Source organism: Cardiocondyla obscurior, linkage group LG12 (assembly GCF_019399895.1).
Source record: "Cardiocondyla obscurior isolate alpha-2009 linkage group LG12, Cobs3.1, whole genome shotgun sequence".
Taxonomy (NCBI): domain Eukaryota; kingdom Metazoa; phylum Arthropoda; class Insecta; order Hymenoptera; family Formicidae; genus Cardiocondyla; species Cardiocondyla obscurior.
Window position 1 is genome coordinate 758,129 of NC_091875.1, and position 22,901 is coordinate 781,029.

The 22,901-nt window shown below is 42.0% G+C and overlaps 1 protein-coding gene across 2 annotated transcripts in view; it reads left to right on the forward strand.

Annotated features, from left to right (window-relative positions):
* N (neurogenic locus Notch protein) overlaps positions 1-22,901 on the forward strand; it is a 184,042-nt gene that overhangs the window by 104,348 nt on the left and 56,793 nt on the right. For both annotated transcript variants that reach the window (XM_070664782.1, XM_070664783.1), the window contains 2 exons: positions 13,997-14,353; positions 15,955-16,110. In XM_070664782.1, coding sequence (XP_070520883.1) covers positions 13,997-14,353; positions 15,955-16,110 — 513 coding nt within the window. The remainder of the gene's footprint in view (positions 1-13,996; positions 14,354-15,954; positions 16,111-22,901) is intronic.

The following is a 22,901-nucleotide window of genomic DNA, read 5'->3' on the forward strand; positions in this document are numbered from 1 at the left end:
TGTATAAACGACGATCCTTATTTAGATACAGCTGCATGTTTTTTTTTTCACGGAATTCCGTATTCTAACAAATACCATAGACATACCTTCTTAGCTTAAACGATAACTATCTAACGCGGACAAGAAAAAAGATCGAGATTGGCGAACGTTCCTTGGTTTTATCTAACGAGATTACGAGAACGAATTTAAAAACGAAATTGTCGAAAGTCCAGTTACTTCTCCAACTTTGTAGGCATGAATAGTTACGTCTTTTCCATTTGCTTCTTTCTGCTTACGGCACATGACACAAGCGTTTCTTGTTGTAATTTCTGCGAAAGATACCTTAAACTCGTTTGCCTCGGTAGATAAGTGGGACCAGATAAATAGGCGGCGTCTGATTACGCTGGAAGAGCGCGACGTTAATGAAATATGTCAAGCGATGACTCGACGAGAGTCAAAGAGAAAACGAGAACGGCCGATTCTGAGGGAAGATTTCGATTTAAGATTGAACGATAAATATTCAATGTCACGACGACAAAATATACTCCGCGTAAAGAAGTCAAAAGAATCGTGCTGCGTTAATTTTGCACCGCGTTTTATTTCTCTCTCTCTCTAACTCTCTTGTCTTTTTTTTTTTTATTTTTTTTTTCTTGCGTCTTTTCGCGTTTTATCTTCCACCTCTTTGCATCCTTTCCCTTGGCCGCTTTTCTTCCTCAACAGGACAATGACTGTCACTTTTGCGCTGCGCAACGGCGAAGGAGATGTGAAATCAACCGAGCCCGATAACTTTAGCCAATTTCGCTTTAGGCGAAGTTGTCGTTAGACATGAAGCTGGGAAGCGAGCGAGCGGGAGAACGAACGGAACGGGACGGGAAAGGATTCGCGGGGGAAAGAAAGAGTCTGGTGGAGAGGCACGAAGTGGAAGGTCCCACCCACTAGTGAACCCTCCACTTCGAGACTCGTGACCACCTCGGGCTGATATGTCGAACCGAAACCCTACGTTTCTTCTCAGCTCACATCCCTCTCGCCTCCTTTCTCTTTCCCTCGTGTTCTATCTCTCTCCCCTTCACCACCGATCAACCACGAGAAACCCTATGGGCTCTCCTCCGTTCGTTCTCTTTTCACCATCTTTTCAGACCCGCGAGACTCTCACGAGTACTCTTCCCATGATTTACTCGGCCGCCTTGGAAGAGAGGAGAATTTGTTCGTCTATCTGCCGTTTTTTTCTCCGTTTTCTGTCTTTTCGCTATTCTCATTCCTCTTTCATCTTGTCGATTCCATTGCTTCTTGTCGTTTTCGATTATGACGAATGCAGTACAGAATTTATAGTTGATAATAAATTCTGATAAGTGCCGGAAGAAAGTCGAATATTATAAAATTTATTTAGATTGTTAAAATTTTAAATGACGCATGTACATCTTCCAATTACGATCTTTTATTGCGGAAACTGATCTTAGTACGATTAAATTTCGTCTTCTTAGCACGTTTCCTTACGTGACCTTTTTTGCGCGCATTTAATAATCACCCTTGCCAATCAGACTTTCAATTAAGAACGCGCGAGCGATTCCAGCGCAGTCCCTCGGCTGACGTTTGTCGGAGATCGGAGAGAAGTACTTCGTCAGGCTGTCATCGAGCGGTACGAAGACGCGTGTGCGCGTCTTGAAGGAGGCCTCTCATCATTTTCGGCGTTCTTTGTCTTTCGTTTACTTCGAAACGTCTCGCTACTCAACCGAAGGCAGTTACGACAATTAACCGCGGCATGCCGAGGTTACCGCGAGCGAAACACGTGGTGGAAAAAAGAGAGCTTGCGTCGGTTTAAAAAACAAAAAAAAGAAAAGAGACCTGACGTATGTCAATTATCCCGCAGTCAGTTTTTTTTTATCCACTCCGTGCCCTCTTTTTTTTTTTTTTTTTTCTAGACATGTCAGTCCATGAAAAAGTCACCCGTGTACATTTACAGAATTTCAAATATATCGTTGCTTTTTGTTCTTTCTTAACTTCGTCGTGTCGAATACACGACAATCCTTCTTGTAAAATTGAGAAGTCAAGATTATCCGTCTATGTGTTGAATATTTACGTTACTGGCGACAGCTTCGGGGCTAATCGATGAAGCAACACATCTCGCCATCTGTTTCTCTCCTCTATTTCTCTCTCTTCTTCATCAATTTCTTCGTTTGCATCTTTCTCGGCGTGCTCTTTCTTCGGCGCAACCCACACGCGAGAAGATAAAGTGGAGGATGATCGACGCAGTAAATAAAGTATAGAATACGCATATGTAAATCACGAAGGGCGCACCCACGCCCCTTTACTCAGCGAGCTTCTCTCCCTTGTCCCCCTTTACACCCCGTCGTATCTCTCTTTCTCTCTCGACGAGTCTCGTCCTGTCCCTTTTTTTTTTCCCATATTCCTCATAAACCTCTTCTGCCGGAGCAGAGGTGGTGGTTAAACGTGGAAGAAGAGCCGAGGGAGAAGAAGAACGAGCAGAAGACGACGGTGCGTGTATGAAGGTGGCTCTATTCCTCACACAATAACCTTCCACTTGCGTTCGTGTAAGCGGAGTGCTCTTCAACTTCTCGCTGCCTCCTCAGCGCAGCAAGATAAAGCAACCGTGATACTGCACTCTCTTCATCCTCCTTCTATCATCTCCACCCTCGTCACACTCTTTTCTTCGTATTCTCCCTGCGCAATCTCCCTTCGCCCTTCTCTTCCTTTCGCATCTCGCATTCTTCTCCACCTACTTCATTTTATACATGACGGAGCTCGCTATGATCGGTGCGACCCACGTCGCAGTTTTGGAAGCTGTCGAACATTTATTCGGTCTCAACGTTTCGATCGTGAAAAAGATTAGATTTTGTATGTTGATATATATTTAATATCCAGCGAAAAAATTTCAAAAAATTAAAAATTATATGCTTTACGAATTACAATCATTAGAGCATCGTGCGCGTTCGTTAAATGTAAAATTTGTATTTTATTTAAAGAAAAAACAAAATTAAGGCGAGACAACTATGATAACATAGAACATGAAAATGGATTTCTTCCCTAATAATTCTTGATCGGCCCTTCAGTCGTATCTCATTTGCTTTACGACCGCTTCGACCGAATTGAACGACCATAATTTAACTGGGAACGCTTACTCCCTGCGAGCCCTGCGGCTGATTTGCGTTCGTTCGATCGCGATCGATGTACTTCTTTCGCAAACGTAATATCTGTCCGTTCCGACAAACAATAAGCGACGATCTGATTCACATTGGCGAGAACCGTTGTTTATAGTCAATGAAACGATCTTGCGTAAATCAGATCTTTATCTGGCGAGAACGTGCTGGTCTCGAGTAGCTGACGTTTAGTTGGCATTTGGAAAAAAAGTACAAAACCTCGTAAATTTTATTTCCTGAATTACGGAATAATGAAAGAGAGAAAAAAAAAATTTTTATAGTTTTATTTATTCTTGAAAATTATTTGAATTATGAATTAAGGGCGAAGATGGTCCTTCTAATAATCAATTTCACAGACGCCTCTAGCGAGCCGTAAAGCTCGAGACGGGCACGTGACGGTGCACATTACGATGTCTCGAAATTTATGCCCCGGTCGGAAAAGCCATCGTGAAAAATTCGATGGGCGTGCTTCGTGGCCGAATAGCCTCCCGTGGCTAATAGAATAGGATGGCGCGTAAGGGCTGAAGATTTTCGATGACTCTCTTCGTGTTTAGACGCCGCAAGTTCGAACAAGGTGGCCATCCGAACGAGAGAATAAGAAAGAGACGGTAAGACGAAAAACGAATAAAGAAAGAGAGAGCGTTAAAGAGAAAGGAAGAAAGTGGACGGAGATCGGGCTAGGCTACCCAAATCGTAAATAAGGGGGCGATTGTCCTTTTTAAGCATAGGGCTTCGGCACGGTCGGGCGCCGAGAAAGAGGTCCGTCTCTCCCTTCCTGATTGTCCCTGAAGAATGGTAGCCGCGTGATGGTCCCATTGTTCGAGCACCGGTCCACGAGCACGCCCGTTCGTGCACGTGGTATGTATACTCAGGCGTGTGCGGTCACTCATACAAGTGCGTATACCGGCGGCATATACACACGCATACTTTACGTGCACGCATCGTTCGCAAGGGAGAAGCTGGCGGAGGGTTAGATGTATCTGCCTATCGTAGGGTTTCCTTCTCCATCTTTCATCTTTTACGCATCCGATGCTTTTCTTCGAGCCATACCTCTCTCGCCTTTCTCCAACTTCCGTTTCTCTTCGGAGATATTGTCTATATTCCGCCGGAGTCTGAGAGCTAGGAGCAACGGGACGATCGGCATGCGAAAACAACCTGTTGATTGTCTTATACCTGTTGCGCCCAAGTGTCGGCCGACGACGATTTATGCAGTGTTCCTCACTTGTAGGTCTCTCTTCTAACACCTGTGTCCCCGCCCTTAGCAAGTTTTCCTAGTTTAAATAGTATTTTAGATAGGCAACTTTTTTTTTTTTTTTTTTTTTTTTTGCAGAGACATTAAATATGCGTGACTCTTCTTTTACTTTGTCTTTATTTTAATTTATTCATACTTTATTAACAGATGAATTTATTATTACATAATTTGCTGCAATACTTAATTTTTTTCTATACTTTATATCATATAACAAGAATGAACGACGTAAGTAGAAATTAATATTCTGTCTAGACATCTTCTTTTGCGAATTTTGTCTTACTATGCACTGTAGATTTCTCTTTCTATATGTTAGTTTCTTCCCACGTGTCCCCATTTTCTACTCTGCGACATCTATTGATCTATTGATTGTGTATTATCATCTTCGCTTGAACGCACTATTCTGCGATGACGTTTGAACCACCTGTTGATCGCTGTACACCTGTTGCTTTCGACAATGCTGATTCCCGTGCATGTCATACGGACGATTCGTTTCCGCTGGTCTAATTGCGCGATTGCGCGTGATTTTCTGTTTTATTTCTTTTTTTTTTTTTTTTTCGTAATAACGAAGAGAGAGCAGTTTTCACCTCGAAGAGAGAAAATCTTACTGACGAGATTCTGACGCGACGCAACGTTGATCACTCAATATCTTACAATTCGATTTCATCCTTCTAACGTGTAGCCTTTCAAGTAATTATCTCGTTTTTTTTTTTTTTTTTTTAATTTCTTTATGTAACAATTGTATAAAGAGGTTTTTTAGAAAATTATTTAAAATATTAACATATAATTTTAAGAATCAGCAATTTGCTTTTTTCGTCTTATAGTAATTAAAAAATATATATAATAATTTTGCTAGATTATTATTATTATAATTTTTATATGCGAGCAAAATAATAGTAATTCTATTAAAAATTTTGGCACGACGATACATCATATGTAATATCTTCCCTTTGAGACCTACGTGATCGCACCATAATCGCGCAAATGTGTTTATTTAATCTTGAGACTCGTGAGCCGCGAGAAAGAAGGGGTTACGAGTTCGTCTCGAGAGTCTCTAACGCGCGTAACGTCTTCGAGTTTGTTTACTGACAGACGCTCCGCTTTAGAGCGAACGCGTCTGGAGAATTTCACATCGTTCTCGTTCACATCTCCGCCTTGTTATGATACAGTGTCGTACTCGCATATGTTTACGCAGCCTCTCACGAGACGCTCTCGAAAGTGATTCGGTGATACAGCTACGAATTAACAGTCAGACTGCCGGCGACGATGACAATTTTCGTATTAAATATCTTCGAATTCGGATATTACTTGCGCAAAAGCTTTCGGTATGCATTATTCATAAATTTTTAGAAAACTTCACGGGAGGAGGCATGTATTACCACATTATACTCGCGGTAAGACCGGTTTCGACATTCGTCCAGCCGTTCGATCACGAATATCTGTCAAAATCTGTCGGCATTTTTTATCAGCGATACTTCACTTCGATATTTATTGCCAATTTTGAAAATATGCGTGATGTAAAGTTGACAGGGAACATCAGAACCTTAATAACTTGTAGGCGAAAAAAAAAGAGAGATGCTTCTCAAAAGAAGCACGTTTCATATTATCAGTATTTCGTGGTCGCGATCGAAAACGTCTCCGAATTGCGATCAGGTCGAAGCGAGAATGCATCGTAGGGACCGTCAGGAGAAGGAGGGATTGCGCGCATCATCTCGTCGGCCGGATCTCTCCGGGTCCATCATTAACCGGGGGACCCACCTCTAGGGTGAGGCTATTACCCATTCAAATTACGCTTATCGGTGATTCCCCTCGCATATACGTGCGCCTCTTACGGCATCAGAAAAACGGACACCGCAAGGGAGCACATCTTCGCGAGGAGAAAAAAAAAAAAATAGATTCTAATCTAAGGAGTGAATAAAAACGTTGAATCTTAAAAAGAAGATAAAAGAGATATTGAAACGGAACGCGACGTACGGTGCATTTATCTATCTCTATCGTATCGGAACTTACTTTTACTTGCGTGCTGATTGATTTTTTTTGACCTTTAAAGAAGTTCTGTAATCAGTCGGTGGAGTTTCTTATGTTGAGACTATTGTTAGATGTATACATTTTATAAATTTCAATACACGCAACATTACTCAGTGCATCACATATACAGTTGTTCTAGCTCATACATCCTGATTTGAATTGCCCCTTTGCTTTTCGCTCGAATCGACTATGTATCTCTCGTTTTCTTTTTCTCTCCAATTGATATCTCTCGTTCACTGTCCCCATCTCTCTCTCTTTCTCTCTCTTTCTCGCTCAGCTTCACCCAAGTACCCTCGACCACTCCCAATCCCATATGCCGACGTTCATCCGGCCCTCCTTTCCATTCGGTCGGCATATTATGCGGCGTTCACGTATGCGTGCGATGAGGCAGATACGATCGTCGATCGGACGAAGAAGAAACTGCACAGTCTCGCCGAGCGATTTAAATTTCTACTACATATTACTACGGAAATCGCCGGTTGTTCCGAGGCGTTCGCCGTAACGTCGATCAGCGTGATTCTAAAATCATTTTCCATTCAAATTCGCATCCGATACTCGTCCTCGGAATCAAAGCTTCGGTCCACAGTTGCGAGATTAATTCGATTTTTACAGAAAATGTCAGAATAAAATTAATTTCGAAATTATTTTTCAAATAATTAAATTGAGTTTAAATACAGCGAATAAATGTGAAAAAAAATGTAACTTTTTATTCTAATTTATATTTTAATTATAAAAAAAAGAATTGAAATTTTACTCCGTTGTTCTGGATTTAACTGATCGATTTTGACAGAAGCGCAAAGGCGCTTTGTGTTGTCTCATTAGATCCGCTAACGAGGATTAACCGTATCGCGATAATTACTCCTTACAAGGATATGAAATATAGCAAACGCACACATATTCTCTCTCTGCCACAGTTCTAGACTGAATAGTGATCGATGACTATCCTCGTCGACTTTACCACGGGAAAATAATTACCCGGCCGTTAATAATTCCTGCAAGCAACGCGTCTTGCAACATGTAATATATATTAATTCCACAAGCGCTTTCTAGATTTAATTAATTTTTCGAAGTTTAGGGAACAGTGTTATTGTGCACTTGATTTTTAATACGTCAAAAGTCGAACGTTTGAAAAAATCGAATTAAATAATTACAGTCTCGAGCGCCCCGAGGATTACATACGTCGCGCTGCATCTAAATTGACTGTGATCAAAATAACTGTAACGTCATGCCGCCGTGTTTACGGCAGCGGGCAAATAATTTTTCTACAGCCCACTTCTCCGTGGTGTACTCGTGGCTATCCAATTCCGGCAATGCTTTTTAGTTTGGGCCTCGCGGAGTTAACCTTCCTCTTTCACTTGGTGAGGTTCAATATGTTTTCAGTGCATTTCAGTTGATCGTATTACTTTAAATTATTATGCCACGCAATTATACGTTGCTATTTAATTTCACGCCGCACGAGGCGCGCATTACTCAGAATTAACTAAAATAAATTCACACGCTCGTTTTGCAATTAAAATCTACGGTCATTTTTTAATTCCGCTTCTCCGCGCAGTACTTAATCCTTTTCAATTTCATTATTTGCGAGTCATAAAGAGCGTCGCGGGGGTGGTAGGATTGATCTCTTCTCTCTTCGTAACGAGCGAAACGGTGACAAATCAAAGTAAGCGTTTCCGCGGTGAACGACTGTCGTCAAAGGATTTTCTCGCTACGTCCTAATGATATGTTTTTCGCCAAGTCTCCCGAGGTTCTCCTGAAGCGTGAAAGCAGGAAGTCGCGTTAGCTTGTTCCTGCGCCATTCGCCGCCAGTTGAGCACCACGTCGTCATCGTCGTCGGCGTCGGCGTCGTCGTCGTCGTCGTCGGCGGCGGCGGCAGCGGCGGCGGCGGCGGCGGCGAGTGGAGTAGCCAGGCGGCATGAGAATTTTCCCACAGTCTCCACCACGTGGGCTCAATGCGCGGGAAGCACACCCGCTCCCGCCACACCTCGCCTCGGCTGAGAGGCACTGCATCGTAGTGCGCCTTGTGGACCAGAGGAAGGGAGGGCTAGAGCGAGACGGAAGGTCCCAATTGAAGGGAGGAAGGTAGTACCACGGCGGTACAGTGAAGGAAGAGCTGAAGAGAGGTGCTGGCGGGGTCACAGAAGAGAAGGGAGCGCGGTAAAGGAAGAAAGAGACGGTCAGCCGTGGTGCAAAGGAGAGAAACGTTATGTTAGCGTGAGTACGAGGTGTAAGCGAATAGGAGTATAGGGCGTTTTATATAGAAAAGGACATTCGACACGGACGTCTTTTCGTTGCCTCTGCACCGTCGCGGGGTGCCCGGCGTAAAATAAATTAATAAAAACATTGCCGATTTTTTTTCTCCGTCTCTTTCGTCGTGAGACTGTTGACCGATATCGACGTTTGAGCTATTTGATGCTCGGTTTAAATGAAACAGCACCTTCTACGTGATAAACACGCTTGGACACAAGCTGGAAATAGGATCCGGCGGATATAACGCATCATGATGAGCGACACGACGGAAGAGCGCTTATAGCGCCAAGCGGAAATAAAGGGATATCCTTGCGATGGGAGAGAAACCTTAGCGGGGCACGTTAGGATCGCCATTCCCGCACGAGTAAAAAGCGAGTCGATTTCACGGAAAACTCGCTTATCTTTGTTCATCCGGGAAGACAGGAGCCTTCGCTTTTTTTTTTTTTTTTTTTTTTTTTTGGCAAACAGCGAAAAGATTTGTAATTCTAGTTATCAGCACACATCTGACACACCCGCTTGATGGGCAAGCGGCATTTCGCTTTCTTGTTTCTCGCAAGTATTCTTCGGGGTCTATGTCCCGCTCTTCCTGCCCGCCTGTGCCCGCCTCTACCTTTTTCCGCTTCACGCACGGATATTTTAAGGCGAATGAATTCATTTAAACTACCTCAGCGCGGCTAATTACCCTGGTCCTCCCAGATTCTTGAGATTCCGGTCCGACTTGAAATCACTCGGCGTATCCCTCGGTAACGATCTAGAATCAAAGGATAAAAGTAATCCTAAATCCCGTCGAAAAATAATCCTCGCACTTTGGACAGCCCGACAATTTAATTTCTCAAATTCTTCGATTTAATATTAATATTTAACTTATATTTTATTTATATTTTAATTACAGCTTTACGATATTAATATTCGCGCACGGGTTTTAAACATTGTGTCTCACTACAGCCCTGTATCAGTAACAAAGTAACGGATACACGTATCTCGTCGGATAGGTTCCGCTCGACACGCACACTCGCACGCACTCACGCACGCACGCATATATGCTTGCAAACGACTACTCCGATCTGGGGTGAGACTCGACGGACAATTGCAATTACGGGGGTTCATCCAAGTTGATTTATAAGCAGCGAAGGCTTTTCCGTCCTTATCCGATGCACCCACGCGCCCTCCTCTGTCTCTATCTTTCTCTCGTTCTCTTCTAAGTAGTAGATCTTCATGTAGGAGTTTTTATTCACCTCCGCGCGCGCACACACACATATTTGCGATTCGTTTCTTTTCCTCCCAGTCGCACTGTTGCATCTTTCGTATGTTACGTTAACTATCTACGACAGACCTTACCTCGAGAAAAAGAAGGAAAGGGTTGGCGGATTTTTAAGAAGAGGAGGATAACATCTTGTAGAAATAAATTCTCGCGTCATTAGCTCGATCACCCTCCCTCGTGTTAGCCTCGTAAAAATATTCCACGATCATATGGAAAATAATAAAAATTATAAATCTTAGCGAGGAATATATTAAGACATTTTTTTTTTTTAACGAGAACTGCGATGTGGTGTGTCGAAAAAGAGAAAACTTGTTTGTGAAATCGACGCGAGGAGCCATAGGCTACAGGGAGGGCGCCAATTCTTTTTTATTTTTTTTTTTTTCATCGTCGTTTCGACTCGGCCTGAACAGTATCGTAAAATGAAGAAGTGAAATGACGTAAAAAAGACCCGAGTACGAATGCGGAACGAATGAACGTGTAAATACGCGCGTGGTCAATTCTTAGGTAAAGGAGGCGCGTCCCTTTTGTTCGCTGGTATCGATATTAACAGGAATCGATTCGTCGTGCCGGATGGACCCAACGCCGTGGCTCGTCTCCGACTATCCACCCTAATCGTTTGGTCTCGGGGGTCTTCGAATGCCCGAGTAGCTCGAGTTTTTCGGAGCGTCGTCCTCGCGTTCCCGCTCGCGCGCGCCTTTTCTGTCGAAAGCGTCGTAAGAGCGCGACCGATCGGTGAATCGATCGACTTTGTACGGAATATGAGATTCCTCCGAATGCCGCCGTTTGATGTCCGCCGTTTAATTATGCCCCCTCGCTCAAAAAGTCGAGAGTCAATATCGCGCGGACGTAAGGGAAAGAAGATGCGCGAGAAGAACGCGGAGAGAGAAACGCAGGCGGGCAGCCAGAAGGCATGAAAAAGGATAAGAGAGAAATGGAGGAAGAAAGAGTACGAGCACCTTCGGGGGAAATCCAGTCACGAGGAAGGGAATGTGCAAATGCCATCGCGAACGTTGAGCCACCGCAATTTCGTTCTTGTAATGGAGTCTCCCAAGGAAAAAGACACCTCGGGCGAGCAAGATATTGTAATTGCGTTATTGTTTAAAAAAAAAAAAAAGAAAGAAAAATTTGTGCAGAAAAATTTTTTTTTTTTTACGAGTATTCTTGTAGATATTTCTGAGATAAACGTACTGATTTTTGTTACATTGGAAAAGGACAGATTTATAAATTACAAAGCCCCTGTAGAAGGATATAAGCCTTTAAAACGACGTGTCTTTTACAATTTGGTAACTCGAGGAGAACAGAAGCCCTCTGCGGGTTTCTTGGTGGAATCTCGATCGAAATTCCAGTTCAAAGCCCTCCAAGTGTGTACTCCGCGAGTAACCGATACTCAAAAATTTTTATAATATGATATTTCTATCGTTGCTTTAAATTTATTTTCCAAATGCTCCCGAAAAAGTAATGAAAAATCATATTTGATTATCGTAATTGTTTCTGTCAAATTTATTCATCATACACATTTGTATTCAAAGGATACTTAATGATTATTATCCCGGCATAAATAGGGGTCATTATGAAAGGGGTAACCGTGAATTTACCGACGTATCAATCATCGGGATGGGGAAAAAAAATCGATTTTTAAAGTCTGCGGAGCTACGGTTCCCTGAAATGATTTCGATGAATCGCTGCGAATCAGCGCTTCCTGCTGGATCGATTTACTTTCGCGTCGCTTTAATATTAATGCCACGGGCATCCTCCACGAGGTTCTAGTATAATAATGTGATGGGCCCGACGGGTACGTGCTGGCTCGCGTTTTTACCACCGTTCTGCCCCTAAGTCATGTCGTCGTCGTTGCTACATAGCTGCGGGAAGCGTAGTCGGATGTTCTATGAGACATAAATTATGCGCGCCATTAGATGTTAACTGTGGTCCATGATCAGGTATGTATCACTGGGCAACAGCTGATACCAATAGATAAGGGTGATTATCGAAGAGAGGAACGCGTAATGGAAGACAGGAAGAGTGAAGAAGAAAGAGAGAAAAAAAAGTTAATTTTTTAAATATTTTTTAATTTTTTATTTGACTTACACAGCATGAATAATTTGCCAAAATAAATTATATCTAAATCGACACGTTTAGGCTTTAGAAAACAATTTTATTGTGGCGATATAATATTAATGATACCATTTATTAATTATTCGAAATAATTTTTAAGAAATAACAATATGTTATGTATAAAATTAAAAGTAGTATGCATCGTTTTTAGTAATAACATAATCGCTTGTTAAATTCTCGACGGAAAAAGGATAAGAAACTTATATCGCAGAAGTACAAGCGTATTAAAATGCAATGAACGTTAGATTCGTGTTACACTTAATAAATGGTAACAAACGAATTATTGATATTAGTAATAAGCGCTCGTTACGCCGGGACACGTTCTTGCCAGTAATCGACGGTATCGTATAACATGCTCTTTCTTGGCGACTTGTTCTGCAACGAATAAAACCACATGTAAATCATAGATATCTCGCCGTAATATCGACATTTCGCGCAACATGTTGTCGCCGTGATAATTGCATGGCGGTTCTATTACCTCGGCTTTATCGGGCTCCGTTTTCTGTTCGCGGTCTCGCTTCCCTTGATGTCAGCTTGCGTGCATGTACAAAGATGACTCGGAGTTATTGATCACTGCTCTCTATCGCCACTTAATTTTAATCGTGTCTTATTTGTTAGTCCGCCGTGTCGTTCCTGTGTATGATCTCATTATTAGAACTGCTGCGCAGGGAAAATGGCATTCTAAAAGTATGTGAGATGTACAATCATTTAATTTTTAATGTTACCTAATAGTAATTATAATTAAAAATTATATAAAAATATAGAGTTAATGATGATTGTATGTTAATAATTGCATCTAAATGATCCCTGACGCGAGATCTTGCGCAATAATATAGGCGTAATAAAAGATTTCTCAGGTCGCGACAAAGCGTCGCGAATCCGTTAGCCATCGCGTGTCCAGATGTTTGTTTTGCCCGGCAGAATAAGAGTAGAAAACGACGGAGGAGTAAAGTTCCATGATGTGCGGATAATCGAGCGTCATGCGGGGTTACGTTAGGTCAGCTCGATCGATCCACCGTCGGTCTCTGTCGATCAATTTCTTTTCCTTTTCAAGTTCAAGGGCTACGTTACGATCAGCTGATCGTTAGAGACGATCCGTTCCCCAGCAGTGATATCTAATCTGACGATTATCGCAGGAACGTAGCATGTTTTTTAAGCGCTTCTCAAACCCGGAAGCTTTACGTCGTCAACATTTTCTCGTAAGACCGGCCAGCAAAATACGAAATTGTTCCGCGATAACGGAACCGCACGGCGCAATTTTACCGTATAATAAAATTTCACGTACGGTAAATAACGCTTCTATTTGTTTACTATCATTTCTTCGCGCGACACGACTCGAAAGAAATCTGTTCTGGCGCGTCGGAGTGCCAATTTCACGGTTATCGGGAGCTCGTCGCCGGATCCTTTTGGCGCGTCAGCCTTTGCTGCGATCTCTTCTTACTCGAACGGGTCTCGGCCGCGCGGGAGCAAAGCATAAATTTCTAGAAGCGGCAAAACCGAGCCGCGACGCGTCCCGATTTTTCACCCCGGCGAACACGTTGCGGTAATAAGTTTCCTTTTGCAAACGCGCGACGATCGCGATCGCCGCGCGTACGTTTCTTTCCGCCGTCGTCCGGTCCTCCCGTTAAACGTCGATTAGAAAATATTACCGGGATTTCTAGTCGGGATTATTAATAGCGCCGCCGATCGTATATAGTTATGCAAATGCGCCCGTGCTTCGCGGATGCGATAGAGTAATAAAAGCCTAATTATGGAGATTGAGAGTCTCGCCAGTGCTATCAAGTTGATGGCTCAATTAAATAATTAATGGGAAAACAGTGAACAATTGACACATTTGAATCACTGCTCGTCGTTGCTATCAATGTCATTAGCCCTTCAATGGACGCGTTAAAATTTGAAACGCGAAAAGCGTTTAGCGCTAGCAGATTGTACGATGCTAATGTGTCGATTTTTTTTATTTTCCAGGTTTTCGAGGCGATCATTGCGAGGAGAATATCGACGACTGCCCGGGGAATCTTTGTCAAAATGGCGCTACCTGCATGGACCGAGTGAACGAGTATTCTTGCTTGTGCCCACCGGCCTTCACCGGCACGCAGTGCGAGCTGGACGTGGACGAGTGCTCGGTACGACCGTCCTTGTGCCACAACGGGGCCACATGCACGAATTCGCACGGTAGTTACTCGTGTATTTGCGTCAACGGCTGGACCGGGCCCGATTGCAGCGTCAACATCGACGACTGTGCAGGCGCGGCTTGCTTCAACGGCGCGACTTGCATCGACCGCGTCGGCAGCTTCTACTGCCAGTGCACATATGGGAAGACTGGTAAGTCGAGAATTATATCTTGATCGATAAATGCAGGAAGAGATATAAAAACACGAAACACGTTTGAATATTTAAAATAATTGTAGATTTAGATGTCGAATTGCTGATTGATTCTCTTTCGCTTGGCTTGCTTCACGCCAAGCGAGAGTTAACATCAGCTGTCGAAGAAAAGGTTTTTTGAGGTTTTTTTTTTGCATTTTGCCCAATGATAGATATACTTGTAAGAAAAAAAAATTGCTACCACTTTTTTAATGATTACTAGAACAAACCAGGTTTTTTTTTAATTTAGTAAAACGTCTTTTAGATTGGTTTTTTTTTTTTGGAAAATAAAAATAAAATTATAATGAAAAATAGCACTTTTTTAAACTCACGTGTTCTGCTACCGCGAGCTCGTACTAATATTGTTGAAAAACGATGGCGGACGAAAATCTTCGGAAAGGAAGAAACCAAGTCTCCCTTCTTGTCTTACCTTGGCGAGGTCGCGCGCGGCGCGTATATCCACGGGAAAGCAGGGTGATTAACTCGATACCGAGTATGGTCGAGAACAGGACTCGCGCTGCAAACGTGGCGATGGCATCGGCAGGTGCAGTTGCATATATGCGGCTGGTATGATGCGCCGGTATACAGCGTAGAGAGCGTAGAACGGGTCCTTCGGAATCTTGAGATTCCGAAGACTCCCGGGGTCCCGGCTTCTCGCCATGTGTCGGCCTTGGCGACTGGAAACAAGTTTCTGTCCTTACTTCGCCCCATCCCTGCCGCGGAGTAGTCGAAGAAGACGCTTTTCAGATCGATTCGCGCGACGATCGCCAAATACAGGTATATTCCTCTCTCGCGGTCAGACGTTCCTGGAAAGTTCCGAGTCTTCATGTCGAACGATCATCGAGTCGCAGACATGTCGCGTGAAAATTTGTTAGCGACATAAATTAGACATGATTACTTGAAAAATATGCAAGCCAATAATGCGTTTAATTTTTTTTTTTTTTTTTTACATTACGTTCCGCATTTTCTGGTCACTACTTTGGACGATTAGAAAAAAAGAGCCTGCAGGAGTTAACGAACACGCGATGCACACGAATATGTAATGACTGCCTCTTGCATTGCCTTCGGGCGTACTTTCAGTTCGGTAGAAATATACTTACAGTTAGTCGCGGGTGTGCTCTCGCATCTGCATACATTTATTCTGGTTTATATATGAATATCCCGGGGACTTCGGTACCGTTATTGGAGGGACCTCGTAAAGAAAAGCTCGTTTCGACGTACACGCGATCCGCTTCCCAAGGAAAATTATACATCGCGGTCAACTTTCTCAATTTTATATTGTCCTTCTTAGTTTACGATCATGGCAATTTGCCCAATTAATTTAGTAATTTACATAGCTATGTTATTTATTGTTAGAAAAAAAATCAGAAATCTACATACGTTTTTCGTGTTTTATAGATTATTATTATTTTTGTATAAAAAAAAGGGAGTTAAACATTTAATTTTTACTAGAAAAAATATTACATAGATCTTAATATTGAGTTAAATATTTTTATGTGATAAAATATATCTTACAATAAAATAAATATAAAGTTTCTGAAGAAAAATTATTTTTTTTATAGGGCTGCTTTGTCATCTCGATGATGCCTGCACGTCGAATCCATGTCATGAAGGCGCGATCTGTGATACCAGCCCTATCAATGGATCTTTCACCTGCTCCTGTGCCACCGGATATAAAGGACTGGACTGCTCCGAGGATATCGACGAATGCACCCAAGGTAAGATTTTTTTTTTACATTGCTTCTTGCCTTATAATACACAAAAAAAATTTTTTAACATTTATATATTTATTTATATTCGCTATCTACAATTCTACTTGCATATCTCAAGTATATAAATAAATTTAGCTGAAAATTGTAAACTGTCCGATGACATTTTTGTAGAAAGAGCCCAGATTTTAAAATGCCAGTCTGTCGTGATTAGGTACGTGATTACGCAGGAATAAATTCGGTAAAAATTAATCGGCCGGTTGAACGCAGAATCGGTCGATTAATATTGCTTTCGGAAATCGCTTTTAAATCGATCCGCATTCAGTTTGTCCATTTCGGCCAACTATTAATCCGCGTTTCGAAAGTAATCTCCGTTTAAATCGAAAGTAATGAGCGTCTCGGTGGTCGACGTAGTTATTAATGACAGTCCCGATTTAAGAACGCAGAAATGCTGGTCAACGGCGCGTTTGCGCACGATCGGGCAACTAACATCGTGAGGATAACTATCAGATAGATGTTATCTCGCGGCGAGACCAGTTCGCATTAAAGTCGCTCGGAAAGTAATAAATTGTCTTCGCGACGTTCCAATGACAGTTGGAGAAAATTCGCGCATTATCGGAACAGTAAATCGTTATCATTGCTGGTTTAATCAGATTTTTTTTCTGTATTCCCGAATAAGAATAATTCTTTAAGACGCGTGGCAAGTTTTCTCGATTTTTTAAAATTTAGTTTCTTTTTTTTACGTGCAAATTTAATTTATTATTGCCGTTGAGAAAATCTCAATGAGTCATTGACGAGATTGAACGACGGTCTTGCCGTGTGAGGAGGTCATCGAGCTTCGTAATGTTTACTTCTGATCACGTACGTTTGTGCGCTTGTGTGTTTCTCTGTCTACCTCGCACAGTCTGTGCGTGTTAACATCGCTGTATCAGCGTGGGCTGTATAATTGTCAGTCAGTATAAGACACGCGAACAATTCTTTTCTTTTCTTTTTCCTTTGAGAAAAAAAAAAAGAAAAAAAGAGAGAGTCAGGGGTTAATTTATTGGCATCCTTCGTTAGCGTTATTAATAGCCCCGTAACTAAAAGCAGAAATTGAATTTTATGTTGTTTTATTATGAATTTTGTAATCACTGCAAGCAGTAGCTATATGCCTCGATTTTTATTCATCATTAATCAATTCGCAAGTAAGGCGACTGAAACGAATTTCAGTGGCAGTGATCGTTATGAGATGTACACAAATTTTTAATAACGTAAAAAAAAATGTTAATTGCCTATGCATAATTTAATAAAATTTCTGCGACTGTAAGTTATTTTTTAAAAATTACATCTTTAAACAACGTCGCGATTTATAAGCGTTATCGTGTCGTTTCGTCGCAGTAAATAGATACGTTGTTAGTCGGAAGTAGCGTGAAAGAAATCAGATGCGTCGGAATCGATATCGCGCGTAAGATTTTTCCAGTGAGATAACGGGCAATATCCGCTCGCGGCGAGGTCCGAGTATAGTAATCGCTGGATTAATGTGTGCGATCCGAGTGTACGGAGGCCCCCACGGTCCGTGCAAATTGAAAACCCACACGGGGCAGATTGGCGTATGGCGAATCGATCGATTACGATCGATTAATTCGGCGCAGGATTCGCGCGTTATTTATTGTACCGGATCCTCGTTCTCATCACGCCGTCTCGTCGACATTCTCGTCATCAAGCCCCGTGATCGATCTATCGTCGGCCGGGAAGCCTTAATCGACACATGTTATGTGTAGTTCGTAGCAGCGCGGTGTAATAATAAAAAATGCATCTCTGTTGAAAGTCAATTTTAAAGCAATTACATGAAATCATCAAAATTTACACGATTAATGACAGGAAGAAACGAAAAATATGACTACGAACAATTATTACAAAATAATAATCATATTTTTAAAAACTTCGAAATTTGCCAAATTATGAAAAAAAATTTTAAAACAGAATACAAGCTAGAATTTCTGAACTTGCTAATTTTTAATCCCGGATATAAAAAAGCCAATTCATCATTTCAATATTGCCCGAAGTGATGTATCGATTCGGTAACACGTGTAACGTCCCGCGTGAACATCCGCAGGGGAGCAGTGATTCTTAATAACATACCGCGATGTACCCAATTTTCTCTCCCTTTCTCGATCTTTAGCTCCGGGCAAACTTGTCACTCGGAGTCGTATCTCTTTCCTTAGCACCGTAGAACTGTGATATGCGACCTATGATTGCTAGGTCCCGCGTGATGTATCGCGAGGGAGTCCCACTGCCAAGATGACAACGATTATTAATAATTCCGCGGAGATAATTAATAGTCGTGTAGAAATTTATCGAGGCTCTTTTGCAACTGCCATCTTAAATAAACTTTATATTTGTCGAGTGCATACGTGATTTTATAATTATACATATACGTACGTTACTATCGTTATCGCGATGAATCCAGATAGTTTCTTCTTACAAATATGATAGAAGCATTTGTAATATTTGAAAACTTTAACGTACAAGTAAGTTTTATGTCATTGTAATATTTCGATAATATAATAACTCGTAACTTTTTATTTCATTAATCAGAAAATGTATACATATATAAATCTTCGGATATTACGGTGTAAATAAATCCATCATCGGGGTAGGATCGGGATGAGCACATTGTAAGAAACCATAGAGCAACAGCCGTTCGACAATGTATGCAATGCATGTAGGTAATGGGTTTGTAATTAACCAGTGGACAGGCAGTAGTCGCGGGTTAATTAATAGTCTGGCCAAGGCTCGAGCGCGGCATGGGGCCACACACCTCGCCAATTTCCTTGATGTGTACACACGTGCTCCAGCCTTATCGAGGCTATCTGTGAAGATTCGGTTCCATCTACGTCGCAAATCGATATTCTGTCAGTTTACCTAAGTCAGAGATTTTCTTTTTTTATCGATTCAGCGGCAAAATATCGCCAATAAGAATGCGAAAGGCACGACGGAAGACTTACTGTACCGCACGAATAATTAAGATAACGATTAAACTAATTACGGACTATCGCGAATTGTCGGGATTCTAAATGGGGTGATGACGGGGATGCGAACTCGTTTTAAATGCAGGCGGAGAACATGATGGAGTATCTGAAAACAAACTTCAAATAGAAATCCACCTTCGTTGCCGGCACACCATATATAATAAATACGCGGCACCGCCCGTAGCGGAACACAGCGGTTAATACGTTTCGCTACGGACAAAGACACTTCATTAATAATCGAAAGCACGTCTTTTGTGTCTGCGCGCTTCTTTTCTCGACACACTCGCCCTGCTAGCTCGCAACGAATGCTCGCATTGCACGCCGTGAATTTTCTTCTTACATTAGTAGCTGTTCGTTAATCAACCGTCATGGAATTAATTGGATTTCGGTGGTGAGCGTCAACAATTGACTCGGTTCGTCTTGCGTTGATTGCGCCTCGGAACGCCTCGTGATAAACGTCATCTCGTGATAATTACAACGTAGAAACAACGTAATCTAAAATAAATTTACAATTCGTCTAAAACGCTAATTTACGTTTTAGTTGATCATCCGACGTGCTTAATCTTCTACACGCGTGCTTTTTTAATTGTATAATGTATATATATGTATATAATTTGTTTGAATCGTGTGGTTAAAATTTTTTTTTTTTTTTTTTTTAAGATTTAAATATATTTATACGACATGTGTAATTTATGAAAATAGGTGTTAAAAATGCGTATCGCGTGTAGCAATGTTATTAATCATCCGCCGTGAATTATTCTCGTAGCTGATAGTGTTCGTTCATTGGCCTGACTACGCTTGAAATATACCAGGTGCTTCGTTTCGACCGTTAGGCATTTTTTGTACGTCCACGAACCGGGCGATGAATTAGAGAATCAGCGTTTTTCTACAATCCGCGTTCCCTTCATCCGTCTGGCGGTGGACGGCGTCGCGTTCCACGTTTTGCACGGGGCATCGTAATTAGGAAGACATTACTCAAAGACAGCTCCCCTTTCCCCGAGGAGGATCACTTCTCTCCCGCCGTCCTCTCTGGCGAAGGCCTCCGGCCGCCTTTAGCTTTGGGGGCGTACGATTATTCACTTCTATGCGAAGAACTCGATTCGAGAAATTATCGATAAATCACTGCACGGCCGCGTGCATGACTCCCTGTCACTTCTGTGCCAGGCATTATGACGAATGGCGAACTACCCCTCGGCCATATAACGTCCGGTTCTTTCACCCGCCAATTTTGCGATTAAAAGTGTCATCGTATTATTATAAATTTGCCTTCGATTCTCCAGAAACGCATAACTCTAAAAATACTCAGAATAAATTAAAAAAAAATTGCCTGCTATGTGACATATATTCATATGTTGCAATACTTTTTTATAATATATTACTGATTTCGGCTTGTAATCTGAAACTAAAATATAATACAGTTGTCCATCAAAGTATGAATTGACTGTTTAATAATGATCGCAGATAGATTCGATATACGTATATATTCGAAAACAGATGATTCAATTAAGGCTTGACGTGCCATCCTGCGTTTTTCACCCATTCGAGATCAGAAGGGGGTAAGGGGAGCGTCAGCAATTTACTAAACTTCAAATGTGGTTTTCGCCGCATTCTTTCATACGCCGCGCATTAATATCGCCGGTGATTAGCCCGGACTTCGGGCCCACCTCATCTCATTTATCCCCCTTTTTTCTCTTGCCGACCGTTTGATACCACAAGTCATTAAACTCTGATCGGCCTGTCTCTTCTCCACCTCTTCCCTACCCTGTCTCATCCGTCTCTTTGACGATTGCCCTGGGCACTCGAAGATTCTGAGCGCTGATAAAACGACAGGGGCCTCTTTCCTTCGAATAGCCGGTAAGAAATTTTCAAGGATTAGTTTATTAATGGCCACAGGGCGTAATTATCGGCTGCTTGGCGTCAAGGTTAATATTTCGATGATCGTTCCACCCAGTGGCTGTGCTGTCTTCCCGCGACCGCGCTCTATATAATTCTTATTTTCAAGCCAGTGGATACGTTCACTTGTCGCTTACTCTTTTCGATCCTCACGGTCGCCCTTATTCTCAGAATAATATCCTAAACTCCATTTTTAAGCCGTGATGGGATCTTAAGAGATAAAAAAAAATTTTTTTTTTTAACGCTGCTCCTGTATTTGCTTCCGAAACGAGATAGTGCTCGAAAATAATGCAATCAGTCAGAGAAATCCCCTCGTCTTTTCTTCTTTTATATCGGCCAGCATATTTCTTTATTCACAACTCGTATTTGTAATGTGATCTTTACCGCCACCTGTTCTTCCCCCTTTTTTCACCAGTTAATAAATATTTACGCGAAATTTCCGAAAATCGCAGACGTGGTCTTACAGATAATTGCAAATGAGACGGTCCGGCCGTCTCGTTCGGTGTTGAATTACACCGTCTGCGTCGGAATATCAGAATTTTTTAAAATTCCACTCGACAACAGAACGAAGAATCCGGTTTAAACACATATAGTCATAATATTTTTGGCATTTCTTTTTATATTGTGTAACATTTTAGTTAACTGTTACGTATCACATCTTTTCGCTTGTGAAAAATGCGCGACTGGAAAATCAATTGCCTTTTTTTTATTATAACATGGATGGGATAATAGATGCATAATGACTGGGTGGAAATGTAAATATGGTAACAAAACCTTCCTCCACGGTTGCTCTTTATTTTCATTAACTCGCACTTGCTTTTTTGCATCGACATTAAGCGGCTCCTGTTCAGGAACTGTAACCGTGCGTTAATACCAGTTAGCTCAACAAAGACTCATTGTTACATCGAAGTTTCGTTAATACTGCTCCGCCCAGTGATACACATGAATCGTATTGAAGGTCCTGGCTCCGATTTTCTTAACAAAGATAATTGCTACATTAAAACTTTAAATTCTGGTCGGTAAGGTATCTTAATTGTCTTCTCGGGAATCTTTTTATTCTACACACTTTCTCTTTTATATTTCGAAAGGTATTTGTAAGGTTTCAGAAGACACTTTCGATTAAATTTTCATGAAGAATCCATAATTACGGGCAACTCATGTATTCTTAATTATAACTGTATGTACATAAACTTTTAACCTTTTTGTTTTTTTTTTACCATCTTAATGTAGTCTATCGCTTACGCTCTACTTAATAATCACGTTATGCGGCATGTCATTAAAAAATACGAAGTACCGAAAATTAAAATGGCCTCGACGTTACCGGAGCAGAGCAGAGTTAGCCGCGCAAAAAGCGCAAATCACGAGAGTAGCGATTCGGCGACATGGTTGACGCGCGACGACAGCGCGGATATAATGAGATTTTGCCGGAAGTCGCATCGAAAGGAGGAGCGCGGAGGCTGGAGTTGGGCCCCCGGGTCGGTCTTGTACGTCCACAGAAGCGCAGTTTCCCCGGAGGGGCGTCCTCGCGGCGCGGGGGCCCCTATGAACGAATCTAATTAAACGCTAAATTGTTATTTTAAGTTTAATAACAACCATAATGATCTCGCGCCCGAGCTGGGGCTCTGTTATTATCTAGATTGCATATTTTCTGGTAGATTAAGTTCCTTAAACGAAGGGAGCTGTGCGCTCCCGGCAAGGGAGCAAGAAGTCTCCTCGGATGAGCTTGATGCAACCGAACGCGAAGAATCTTACTCGGTGGCGGTGCAACGCCACTTGCAAACTGCGGCTTCACGGCATATGCAACCGGACCAATTACGCTCCGCGTTGTTACCTCAGAGAAATCTGGGAAGCGAATAAGTTGCGCAAAACCGAAAAACGTACCGGGGACTTTAAGAG